The 13,054-nt window shown below is 38.1% G+C and overlaps 1 protein-coding gene across 1 annotated transcript in view; it reads right to left on the bottom strand.

Annotated features, from left to right (window-relative positions):
- Positions 1-11: 11 nt before the first annotated feature.
- LOC107089014 (thyrotroph embryonic factor-like) overlaps positions 12-13,054 on the bottom strand; it is a 47,561-nt gene continuing 34,518 nt past the window's right edge. Inside the window, exons 4-5 of the mRNA XM_015381522.1 lie at positions 4,921-5,174; positions 12-1,566 (exon numbers count right to left, since the gene is read on the bottom strand). Of these exons, the coding sequence (XP_015237008.1) occupies positions 1,351-1,566; positions 4,921-5,174 (470 nt within the window). The 3' untranslated portion in view covers positions 12-1,350. The remainder of the gene's footprint in view (positions 1,567-4,920; positions 5,175-13,054) is intronic.

The raw sequence follows: 13,054 nt of genomic DNA, 5'->3' as shown, positions 1-13,054 counted from the left end.
TGTGTGTGTGTGTGTGTGTGTGTGTGTGTGTGTGTGTGTGTCTGCATGCTGACATTATCACTCACCCCCCTAAACCATTTAGCCCACTTCCTGGACAAGACTGAGGAGTAAATAGAAAGTACACGTGAGCAGTTCCTCTTCTAATTAACCTGCCAGCGAAACGTTGTTTTCTGTACTCTCAAACATCTGCTCACATCCAGCTGTTAGGATGGCTAATTGCTTCCTGTTTTTTTTTGTTTTCTTTTCTTTTTCTGCTTCACCTTCGAAAATTAAAGATTATTAAAAGTCAGACACGGAATCAAGTAGAAGAAGAAAATTCAAAACGAGCTCACAAGGAAAAACAAACACTAAAAATTCTTAAGCTATACAGTTTTTGTCTCTTCCTCTGGTCAAGCCGCCATCTCCTTTCGTCACACAGGAAAAAAAAACAAAAAAACTAAACAATCTTCACTGAGTTACCTCGCCTTGTCTGTGTGAAATACCTGATTCAACCTTGATACATTCTCTGTTACACCTCCGCCTCTGACTGACCAGCTCCGTAACATCGAAAATAGATCTTTTGTTTTCTAGCAATAATCAGCTTAGAGGAAAAGAGTTATATGTGGCCCCGTGACTGTCCAGCTGATATTCCCACCCCTTCCCCATATATAAAATGTACAAAAGATTGTCTCTAAAATCCCCCTCCGTGATATCTCTGCTAATAGAAAAATATACAGTAATCATTTGTCAAAATCTCTTTGCGTTCTGGGCGATAACCCTGCATGTTTACCTTCCTCCCTCTCAAAAGTTTTTGCTGGACTTGTCTTGCCTTCCTGCCCAGTTCAAAAATATAAGATTTTTGTACTAGTTATAGAAAAAAACCCTAAACAATAACTCATCTGTTCTCTCCTGGCTTTTGTCCATGCCTTGAGCTTAAAAAGTGAAATTTCACTGGCATACTGTGAACTCAACACCCTGTTTGAACTGGCCAGAGCAACAGGTCAGAAAGCTCTACCTGCAAAAAAACGCAGAGCAACACCGGGCGCAAGCACAGCATGAAGTAGGACGGCTGCTGTTGAAGTGCTGCAATGTGACCTTACAGTACAGAGTGAGGATTCAGTGAAACAGCAAATACGAAGAGTCAGGCTTGGGGGTGTGGCATCGCTGTGCTTTCTGTCATGGAATCCTGCACTAAAACACACTCGACCAAACTAGTGGTGTTTGCGCTCGGCGTCACCCAGCGCTTCCTGCAAATCTACTCCAGCTTTGCCCCCTCGCCACTTCAAATAAAGTGCTGCTTGTTGTCGGGTAGTACCCTTCTCTCATCTCCTCTTCCATTCCCGATCCTCTCTTCCGCCCGCCTCCTTCGCCTCACAAGTCTCCATGCCTGCTCTCGTACTTGTTGATGATGTTCCTGCAGCGGCCTAGCTCCTTCCTCATGTCGGCGACCTCCTGACGAAGGGCGGCGTTCTCTCGCTCCAGGAAGGCGGCGCGCACCGAGATCTGGTTCTCCTTCAGCCGTCGGGCATCCCTCGAGCGTTTGGCCGCCTCGTTGTTTTTTAAACGCCGGCTCCAGTACTTCTCGTCCTGTGGGCGGCGCCGGTGTGGTATGTTGGGGCGTGTGGAGGGGAAAAGGTGAAGGGAGGAGAGACAAGAAAAAGGGGAGAGAGCGGGATGACAAGGGTCAGTTATGTGATGAGTAAAAAGGTGACAGGAAAGGAAAAAAGGCAGCCACAGCTCAATATTTACAACGAGATCAAAACAAGTTATTGTAGGGCTTCACAGTGTATTACAAACATAACATTATCGTAATATCAGTGTTCAATATGGCAAAGAGTGCAGTAATTCTTGGCTAGTTAGTTACCAGGTGTTTCGAATTTTGCTTTCTGACTATACACAAAACACTTTGCAGAAAACTCTTCAAGTATAACTTACCCCAATTTTTTTTTGTCGATAAATTGTACAAACTGAATCTATTGGGTGCTATTCCAATGTTACTCTGCATTTGTGACCACGTTTAGTTTTGCAACATTTGTCCTAAGGGCCTACCCTGGCATAAGCCAAACTGATCTATGTTGTCCAATTTTAATTCTACTCAGTTTCCATCAGGAAAGGCTCCTGTGGAAAGTTTTCACAAAAGAGAGGGACATTCAGAACAATTCTTAAAGCTGATTGGGTAAATCATCATGTTGAGCAGGTGTTACGTATGCTCAACATTGCCAGCTAACAGCTAAAAAGTACATCCAATGCCTCAGCCACGTTTATTTTGCTTTAACCTGGCTTTTCCAGTGAACATCATACACTGGAATAATCACTGCAATTCATTGGTTCGAAACATTTCCGTATTGGAGGCTAATGCATCTTTTGGCTTCTGACAAGCTGTATTTCCTGGAGTTTGTAAATTCACAAACCGTGCATCAATTCATCTTTGTTTGCAAGATAACTTAGGTCCTGTATCATCCAAAATCAGCCGTTTTAGGTTTAACTACTTTATAATGCCCTTCTTTCTTCAAAGGAAGTTGACTTTAGCAGGCTTAAAAAACATGATATAGGAATATTAAAACCATCTTAGCACTGCCCTTTTGGAGTTGACAGTGGCTACTTATTGGTTCAAACTCTACATGCTTTCATCAGCATAGCCATCTATTTGGATATGAAAGCATCTCACTCAAACAGTAGAGTAGCAGGTCATCCTGTTCTCTGTTACCGCACCAAACTCAGGCATAGCTAAGTTAGCTGCTCAGACTGATAAGGCTGATAATGGACTCCATACAGCCATTTACACTTTGGCGATGATGCACATCTAAAGATCCGGGGTTAACTGACAGCTTTACTCAACTGCACTAAGCAAGGCTAGGCTAGTTAGCTGGGTTTCTCGGTACTGACCACTTTTGGGGACATATAAGGGCTGTTTTTACATTGGGGTGAGTTACACTTTAAGATCATAGAATGAAGAGACACAGATAAGAGAGACAGAAAAGGAAACATTAAGTTATCACAACTAGGGTAGCAACCAATGATTATTTTACTATATCTTTTGCAAATCGAATCATCTTTTGAATAATAATTGGATAGCAAAATGTTCCTTAAAGAAATTAAACCAGGTGAAACTAAAACAATTCCACTTGAGGAGTTCTGGATGGAGCGTAATCGTTTCACCTCTACTCACAACACGTATCTTCATACTTACTAAATTCATCACTATCACTTGAGCTTATTTATCTTGCCTTTTCTAATGTATTGGCCATATAGCTGACTCCGTCTGTATCACGTTTCCACGGTAATAACATCATCAGTATAAAAAACAATAATTCAAAATAGTCTCAGAGAAGAACGGACATCTGAGATACGCAAATCAAAATGGGAATCCATGGTTTGAATTATGGATCGTAGCTATTTCCCAACCCAGCTGAATAAAGTAAACCCGCTGAGCCGCTCTGTTGAACCAATAAACGCTCTGCAGAAAAACTTTAGTTTGAAGGTCACATGAAAAAACATGTGACCGCTACTGAAGATCTAAGATGGAGATTATTAAGCTGAGCAATAATTTAAGGGATTGGAGAGCTGCAGGTCAAACAGAAAGTAAAACCGGAGATTTCTATCTACAAGATTTACGATTGAGACGAGCACTGTGGGTCCGAATGAGTTACTGTTTCTTTTAAAAACAGATCTACATATGGTTATCATCAGTACACAGATACAGTAAAAAAACAAAAACAAAAAAAGAGGAAAAACAAATAAACATTTGCACTTTTGGCAACTTTTTAAAAGGTCCCAGCAATCTTTGACCTTAGATTTTTTTTATATATATATATTTTAATATTTTTTAATAAAAAAATAATAAATCTGTTAGCATAAAGACGTGGTTTGCTGCCGATTCTGCGTCCTTTTTCTTTTGCCAGTGCTGATCACATTCAAGCTCAAGTTCTGAGAAGCTGCTGCACTGATCTGAATCTAACCTTTAACTTTGACCACAGACCTTGTTTTTATATTCTGTTTTATAGCTGCACACAGATGATTGATGAAACTAGCTGCGACTAAACATGGCGAGGTGAGCACCTTCATCTCTCCATAAATTATAAACGCTTCAGGAGATCCAGCTGCTCTGCGCTGAACTGTGAAAGCATGAACGATTGATCACAGCTTTGCCTATTGTGCAACGAGCTGAGGACAAAATATTTTAGAGCTCTTGTCAGAAGGCATCAACACCAGTTGGGCGTCACAGTTCTTCAGGTTTTTATTTCTTCTCACTTCGGCATAGAGGCTGTCAAAGAGCGGTGGCCTTTGTGATGATGAAGTTTAGGATTTAGGATGAAGCAGAGCTGCTGCAGCCTCATTTTAAGTGGATACTGAATGAATTATTGCTGCTGCTGCAGAGAAGGAGTCTGGTGGGTTTTATCATACAGTAGATTTTAAACAAGGGTCAGTAACTGATCTTTGAAACAAAATGAAGTGTTATTTTATTAAAATATATTGTATGTAAATATATCATCTAACTATTGATGTTTTTTCTATTCAGAATCAGATTTGAAGGGATTTAGACTCCATTTCTGATGGTTCTTCCTATTTTCTCTATCAGACAGGAATGCTGTTCTTTGACTCAATTATACTTGGGATTATTTTCCTTAACAAAATCTTCCCTCCTCCTGCTTTTTTGGGCCTTTTTTCCTCATATGTGCACCTCCTTAATGTTTATGAAACATTTTCTTTGTATTTACTTTCTGTCATAGTGCAACATCATCCTTCATGGTGTAACAGATACTATATGTAAATCTGTCTTTGTTCTGGATTCTGATCTATATTTATTGGAATAATATGCTGATGATTTTACAACATTTTCTAATTTATTATTATTATTATTATTATTATTTTAATTATAGAAAAGAACCCTGAAAAGATGTCTCCATGCTGAACAGAAATGGATTGTGGGAGATGTAGTACCTTCTGTTCATCGGGGACCAGCATTTTTCGAGCCTTTTTGATCATCGGCTGAGGCTTCAGCTCGTCGTCTGAGAAGCGATGCCGCCGTGGGTCAAAAGCCTCTTGGCCCGGGACGCTGGACAGCGCCAGGTCTGCCGGATCGGGGTCAAAGTTCACCATGATGTCGCTGTTGCCGTTAGCGCCAGCCGGAGGTCCAGGTGGTCCCGGAGGACAGGTTGAAGTAGGTGAGGGGTCCTGGGGCACTGACTGCCCTCCTACAGAAACAAAAATTTGTTCAATTTTTTTTAACCTTTTTTTTCCGTATGTTTTAAGGTATTATTAGATACAGAAATGTCTGTGTTTAAGTGTATATAATTTTTTTTCCCTTTAGTATCAAACATTTCTTTCAATATCAAACATTTATTGAAAAAATTAGGTTAACTGTGATTTATTTAGAGAAGGACTTGTGTCAAATAGTTTATCTAAATGTTTTAAGTAAGTTAAATGACTTTACAGTTTGGACAAAAAAACAATAAAATATAAATTCAATGCAAACATATTATCACACATGAATATATAATTTAAAGTGCCTCATCTTCCTTTATGCCCTTAATGTTTTAGTGCTCACACTTTCAGCTTGAATGAACAATCTTTTTTTTTTCCCCACTGAAGTGTAATCAGCTTTACACGCCATCAGGATGCAATAAACACAGATCCAGCAGCTTCATTACCAGTTTGGTCGTCCACTCATTATCATCATTATTATCATCGTGTTTTAGTTTAAACTGCAGATTACAGTCCATCTGCTCCCGGCGTGCTGCTTCCACATGTCAGAGAGCAGCAGCAGAGCTGCAGGCAAACAGGATGAAGATGATGGAGGGAAGGAAGGGACTGAGATTACAGAGGAAGATGGCGGATATCCGTCCCAAATGAACCGTTTCTGTGTTGGTTTTGCCATATTTTGGGGATCAATGTTGTCATCAACTCTTCAGATCAGAGTGTCCATCAAAGTTTGTGATGTTAGAACCCTAAGAGGCTCTATGGTCTTTAAACCCTACCTAGCAATAGACAATAGTCCTTTTTTTAAATATTCATTATCTTTTAGTAGAACAGGGAGTTTCTGTATTTTTATACAATAAACGTACAGTTTAAACAGCAAGGAAAAAACTAAAAAAATTGCCTCTATTTATTGCTCTGACTATGCGTATAAGCCATAGTTATTTTGTTGTCACAGTCAACAGACATACACCTTACTTGTATCATAGGTTTTCCTTTCTTTCCCATTATAAAGGATTAGTGAGAAAAATGCAATTTTAATGACATATTTAATTAAAACAGTAGAAATTATTAAAATGCTACACCTACATTTATTTATATAAATGATTATAGTTGGAAATAACTAAGCGTCTGTTTTTTTTATTTTATTTTTAAAAATGAGATTAATTTTCCCCAGGGACAACTTAATTGGTAAATCTAATTTCACAAGTGAGCCAATTTTTTATTTATTTTAAAACAAAAAAAATACATTAATTATATTATGAAGATTTGTTTACATCTGTGTTACAATTGCAATTGAGGCTGCTACGTTGTTTTTTATTTATTATAGAAAATAAGCAGACATAAGACATCCATATTTCCTGCTATAACAAACCCTCAGGGCATTGAGCTGTTTTGAAGCAACATAAACCACAGCTGCACATTCTGTCTTCCCAGCTTCATCCTGAGTGAGAAATGTCCATAAAGGGGATTAGCCCATAGGTCATGAACATTATGTTCCAATTTATTTTATAATAGCGGTGAAGAAGAAATAAGGTTGTTTTTCTTTCAGTTATTGTTGTTGAAGGTTGCCCATTTATATTTGTGTCAAATGTCTTATCATTGCATTTATTTATCTATTTATTGCATTTAACTTAGTTTTTCTTTAACAGATCAATAGTTGCAATGACACAGTTTCTCCACCATGTGTCAGTGTTGAGTCAGAGAAACTTCCCAAGGCGAAATGACAAATACTTCTCAAAGTGGTGGAAAAATCTTTTTTCTTTTTTCATTTTGACACTTAAAAAAAAAATCTAATATTGCTTCAGACTTAAAGATCCATAAATTGTTCAGCTGGTCAGACATTTCTGCTGTTTAATGCAACATAAAAAGATTTACACATGCATAAGTGATGTTATTTAACCAAAGTACAAGAACAGGCTTGAATTTTACACTAATTCCTAAAATAATGTAGTGAGAGTGTTAAAATACGAGGAAATAGCAGCATAATCAACATTGAATCAAGCAGTGGATCATGCTGGTACATTGTGTGCTAGTGAAAGTGAAATCCTTCCATGAATCTTTTTAGCCTGCAGCTATTGCGCATTAGCCAACCTTTGCTTTTCTGAACATAACGGCACAGAACCAGGAATAGTAAACCCATTCTCAGCCAAATCACTGCACTTGCTCGTTATCATGACATTTCTTTCCAATTTGTGCTTACAGTAGAATCCTATTTAAGGTGCAGGAAAATATCCCCTGTATGGAAATTAAAATGTTAGCTTAGCAATCAGCCAGCTTAAGTCAGAGAAGTATTGTGGCAACATTTATAAGACACTTCAGAGCTCCGGGCTCTGTGCCACCCTTTATAAATAGCTGCTAAGATGGTGAACAATATCGACCAAAACAGTGGTGGAAGCGTCACACATAGTTAAGAGGAGGCAGATTAACAGAGGAATTTTCTGCCCTTTTATTTATACCAGCAGAAATTATGAATAGTTGCTTTTAATTAAAATATTTCTAATTATTACCTATAGAACTGCATGTTTTAACATCACTTTGCTTCATAATATTTTTTCTGCACAATTACATAAATCTAAAACAGTTTTCATCCATCAAAGCCTTTTCTTGTGTAAACATGTGCATGTCAATCAAATGCACACAGCTGACTGTGATTTGCTGCTTGCTACCTGCTGCTGCTTGCTGTCAGTTATGTCATTATGGAGATCAGTCAAATAAACATAACCCTGATCTCCCACCAGCATTGCACCATCGGACTGACACTGCATAACGAGCAGCAGGTGGGAGAAGAAACCCCAACCCCTTCTGTTCCCCCCAATAAGTCCAGCTGATAATACTTTCCTCACTGAGTGAAAATGTAAACTAGCTACGTTCACACTGCAGGCCTTGATGCTCAAATCCGATTTATTTTTTAAATCAGATTTTGTTTTTTTGCGTTGCAGTTCACATTTCCAAATATATGCGACTTGTATGTGATCTCCTGTGTGAACTGCTTTCATACAACCTAAGTGTCCCACGTGCGCAGAAGAGGACGCAATGATATTTCAAGCAAGCATGCTCTGTGTTAACGGGAGTAAACATGGATGTTTGTGATGGAGAACATCTAGCGATCTTTTCCAACCTTAAAAGCGCAATCTTTCCATAAATACTGCTCTTTGCTTCATCATATAACATTGTTATTGTTTTTCTTGCACTTCTGCATAGCAAGAAGCAGAAGAGTGACCTTTGGCGGGTATTGATGGCGTTCAGGTCAGATGAATGCGGCTTGGCTGTTCAAACACAGATCGCATTTGAAAAGATCAGATTTGTATCGAATTCAGGACCACATAGCCAAGCTGCCCGGGTTGCATTGGAAAAAATCGGATCTGTGTTGTTCAGACAGTCATGAAGAGATCAGATCCAGGTCGCATATGGACCAAAAAATCTGATTTGGGTCACTTCAGGCTGCGGTGTGAACATAGCCTTTGTGACTGGTGGCAGTTTTCAGCTTTGAACTTGGGCTGAACTCAAAAATAAAATCTTCTAAAACTTATGTACATTCAGTTTGGCTCCATCTCACTATTCTGACGATATCCTTGATAAGCAAAGCAATCTGACTTTGGTTTACCTGTTAACTTGGAATGGTACTATCATATTATGTCATTTTAATAATGACAAGTGCATTTGTTCTTGAATTGAGGTAAGTGAGACGCTTTGCCAATGAAACGAAGACAAAACAATTGCATTGTCTTATTTCAAGTGCATATTATCTAACTATCTTATTTTAAGAGTATAAATGCCCATTCAATTGGCAGATTATCTGATTTACCTACTCAAATTAAGGGTAAATACACTTAATTTAAGACATTTTAACTTATTTCTAGATTGTGTTTGCAGTGTAAAAGAGACTTTTTGCCAATTGAACAAGATAATTTACATTTAAAATAAGAAAATACAATTGGTTTCTCTTATTTTAGCTGCATGTCATCTAATTAGCTTATTTTAAGAGTAAAAATACTCATTCCATTGGTCAACTATCTGATCTACCTACTCAAATTAAGGGTAAACATACTTAATTTTAGAAATTTTTACTTATTTTTAGATCATTTTTTATTGGTGCAAATGTTTACTGAATTCTGCATCTTCTAAAGAAAGACAATCTTTTTCTCAAAAAAAAAAAGGGATTTAAGATTTATAGTTAGCAATAACATTATTAATGTACACTGTCCCTGTCAAATAAAAAAAACAACAACTTTACTTTCACTTTGTATTTGACATGACATGTCTAATCAATAATGTCCTCTTAAGTGTTGGTGTCTCTTTCTTCTACAGCCAACAGAAAATATCCACTTTCCTTTTTGTGCTCTTCATACACAGTTAAGCTTATCTTAGAGTGTTATACCAGAAAAAAGGTTTATTCAAAGCTAGCCACAAACGACTGAGCTCATTTTACCATTTGCCTGCTAAGCCTCTTTATGAGGTGTGCCTTGCTTGTGCTAGACAGGACTCAAATCTACCTTCAGAACTTCCTCCCTCTGTTTAGATTCAACAACCTCTCAAAAATGTTGCTTTAGGATCATGCAGTTGCTGCAGATTTGACCCCTCTATGCTGTGAATCTGTTTTTCTATGATTTTTTTAAGTGTGTCACATTGGACTGAAATCTGAGGCTGTGAGCCCAATGGAGATCCATGAACTCTGCTATTCCAAAACTGGTGTGAGATGGTCTTAGCTTTGTGAAAGAAAATCTTTACCGGTGGGAAGTAACCATCAGACAATGGTTTTGTCATAAGAAGCTGTGGGGTTGAAACATTGCTCAGTTGGAGATAAAAGGCGCTAACTAGGTCAAGAAACTATCCCCCATACTGATACACCAGAGGCAGCAGAAGCTGTCTGAACCGTTTAGACAGACCAAGATAGATTCCTGCAAACCTTTCTGATCCTGTATGAAGTGTAGCCTCAGCTCCCAGGTCCTAATTGGAAGTATTGGAACACTTTGTAGTTTTCTGCCCCTGCATCTGTCACCCTAAAGGGTTGACATTTCTATGTGCTCTAAGATTATTACAGCCAATTTGTTTGTAATGGCTGGTTATTTGAGCTACTGTTGGTTTTCCATCACTGAATTACGCTGCTCTTTTTTTCCTGTTTCATCAAAAATACATTTTGATTAACTTTTTCTCAAAGGGTAGGTTGCCATTTTCATTCTATCCTCCAAATATAAGAGACACTTGTCCAAAAAAAATCCCTTCAGATCATCCGATTCCCAAAAAAAAGACAACTTCACCACGTTTAAAATCGATTAGGTCCCCCTCCCACCCCATTCTGCTCTGTAGTTTGAATCTCTGCAGCTTATCTTCACCATGCCCTGATGCCTACATACATTCAGTTGTTCTTATGTCATCAAGCAAATATATCCAGATTCACAACAGGTGACTCTGCTACGTATCTCAGGGTAAAAATAAAAGATGTTTAAATTTGTACCAAATTAGCCCTCCTACCATTCTTTTTAAAACAATGATGGTGGATCAGCTCACAAGGACGAATTTTTCACATATTTTCAAATATATAAGCATCACTTTTATGTCAAGCAAAGGACTGTGTTGGACTTTTTGTGACTGATCACACAGACTTCTTCCTCCTCAGGTCCATCACAAATAGAAGACCTGAGTCAGTGTGGTATTTCCTACCGATTCTGTTGCCCTTTAGCAAGATAGAGACCCCCCTCTTTTGTCCATCGGATATACAGGTCCAGCCTAGTTGTAATGGATGAGGTAGCAAACATTTATAAAAAAAAACAATGAGTCGGATTGGAAGTCAGAGACTGTGAGAGTAAAATGTTTCTGGTAAATTTCTAAATAAAACTAGACTAATGTAATGCAACTTTCTGCCTTGGACACGTGAGGTAAATGTATGAAGCTGGCTTTAAATTCCCATCACATGGTGACCTCATAGACCAAACATCTTTGCTGTATTTGAGAGGTTCACATTGAAAGCAGTGCATGCGCCACAAGGATCACAAACCATAAAAGTCAACATGGACACGCACATCAGCCACGGTACAGTGTGGTAAGGATTTTTTGTTTGTATCAAAGATAAACTAAAAATGCAATTTTTCAATGTTTTAATGCTAAGGTTTTTGTTAAAATCCTGCCCTGGGTAATCCGGTACATTTAGGATTAGGCTGATATTAAGAGGAAAAATGAGTCTGTCAAGTATAACCAGCAGGAAACTTTGAAAGCTACAACATTCAATAGATACAAAAACCATTAACCTTTATTCAAACTACAAAAAAATAATGCACACCACAATATGAACTCTGCAGTTCTTTTCAACCAGGCACCTATAATACTGGATCATAAAGAATCCATAATAAATGCATATATACATCATTTGCTCCATCTTCAAGTCCATCAGATGAACTGACGATGATTCTCTGGCAGCTGAAAGGGGCTGATCCAGGATAAGTCGGCCCAAAACCTCGCCCTGATAAAAACCATTTTGGGCGAAAATTTGACACTGATCCAAGAACATGGCTTCCCCTGCTGCTGGGTAAACAGCCGCCTAACGCGGCCCCGTCTGCCTTCATTTCCTGTCTGAGAGCAGAAGGCATTTGGAGGAGGCAGCCGTTGATTCTCTCTGCTTGGATTAATTTAGCTGAGATTATCTGTTTCTCTATTTCTATACTGAAGGCTCTTGTTCTCATCTATCTGGACAAACAGGAGATTTAAATTCACAAACATTTTTGCAAAGAAGCTCATTTGAAAACACGTTGCAATATTGACGCGCATACCTAAACCTTTCTAAGGTCCTTGACCATCTTAGATGATATGACAGCTATTTTTTTATTGCTTTAATCATAAAATCCCAGCAAAAATCCTTCGTTTTGAAACAGAAATATTTATTGTAGTAACAGAATGTCAGAATGTTAAGTTCTGATCCTGATTCATCATCAGTAAGATGATGAATCAGGATCAGAACTTAACATCATCAGGATGCAAACGGTTTCAGTGACATCAAGACATTTCCCTTTATTTCTCTTCTTTTTTTTTCTTCCTGAGCTGTCATCTCACTCAGATGTTTGCCAACATGTGAAGACATCAGCTGTGGGCAGAAACGCCCACAGCGGCAGAAAATAGAGGCGCCGGTTTGAGAGTCAGGTGAGCAGCTCTTCCTCTCGACTAATCCCTTGTTTGATCCATTGAAGATCTCACATGATCCACCTACATCTAAAGCTAAATTTAACAAATTCACAGCTGCAAAAAATGGATTTTGGCAGGGAAAATATGTAGACATAAGCTTAAGAAAAAAACTTAAAAACAAATAAAAACCTGTTCATTTTAAATTTGCGGACTAATTATATTCTGTTGTAATGCTGTCATTTCCTGAATCTGCCCCCATGCAATAAACAGAAGCAAAGCTTTCACATAAAAGAATGTTATTATGCTAATTATACATGACAAAGATAATAATTACCTCACAGGGACTGTGAGGTAATTATTATCTATAATTAACTGTTTTGTTGTATTTTTCACCAAATTTAATTAATTTCAGTTTGATTATATAACGCTACTTCACAAAACATGTAATCTTCAGTCACTTTAGTTCAGTCAGATCATCCAGAGTTTTTCATCTAAGGAAACCCAGCTGATTGCATCCAGTTATTGATTTTGCAGGATTCATTCCTCCTGGCTGAGCATGTAGCAACAGTAGACATTGGCTTGTATTGTGTCTTTGAATCTGCAGTAATCCAGCTGGCATTGTGTCATTGAATCTATAGTAATACCTCACATTGAGCATGGAAGAAACTTCCAAAGAAACTCAACAGATTCTAATTACAGCACTTAAAATCAACATGAGTCAAACCATGTCCCATATATGGATGTGAAATACTAACCTGACTCC

Source organism: Cyprinodon variegatus, unplaced genomic scaffold, assembly GCF_000732505.1.
Source record: "Cyprinodon variegatus isolate N-32 unplaced genomic scaffold, C_variegatus-1.0 Scaffold235, whole genome shotgun sequence".
Lineage (NCBI taxonomy): Eukaryota > Metazoa > Chordata > Actinopteri > Cyprinodontiformes > Cyprinodontidae > Cyprinodon > Cyprinodon variegatus.
The sequence above is the reverse complement of the archived record's forward strand: the minus strand, read 5'-3'. Positions and strand labels throughout refer to the sequence as shown.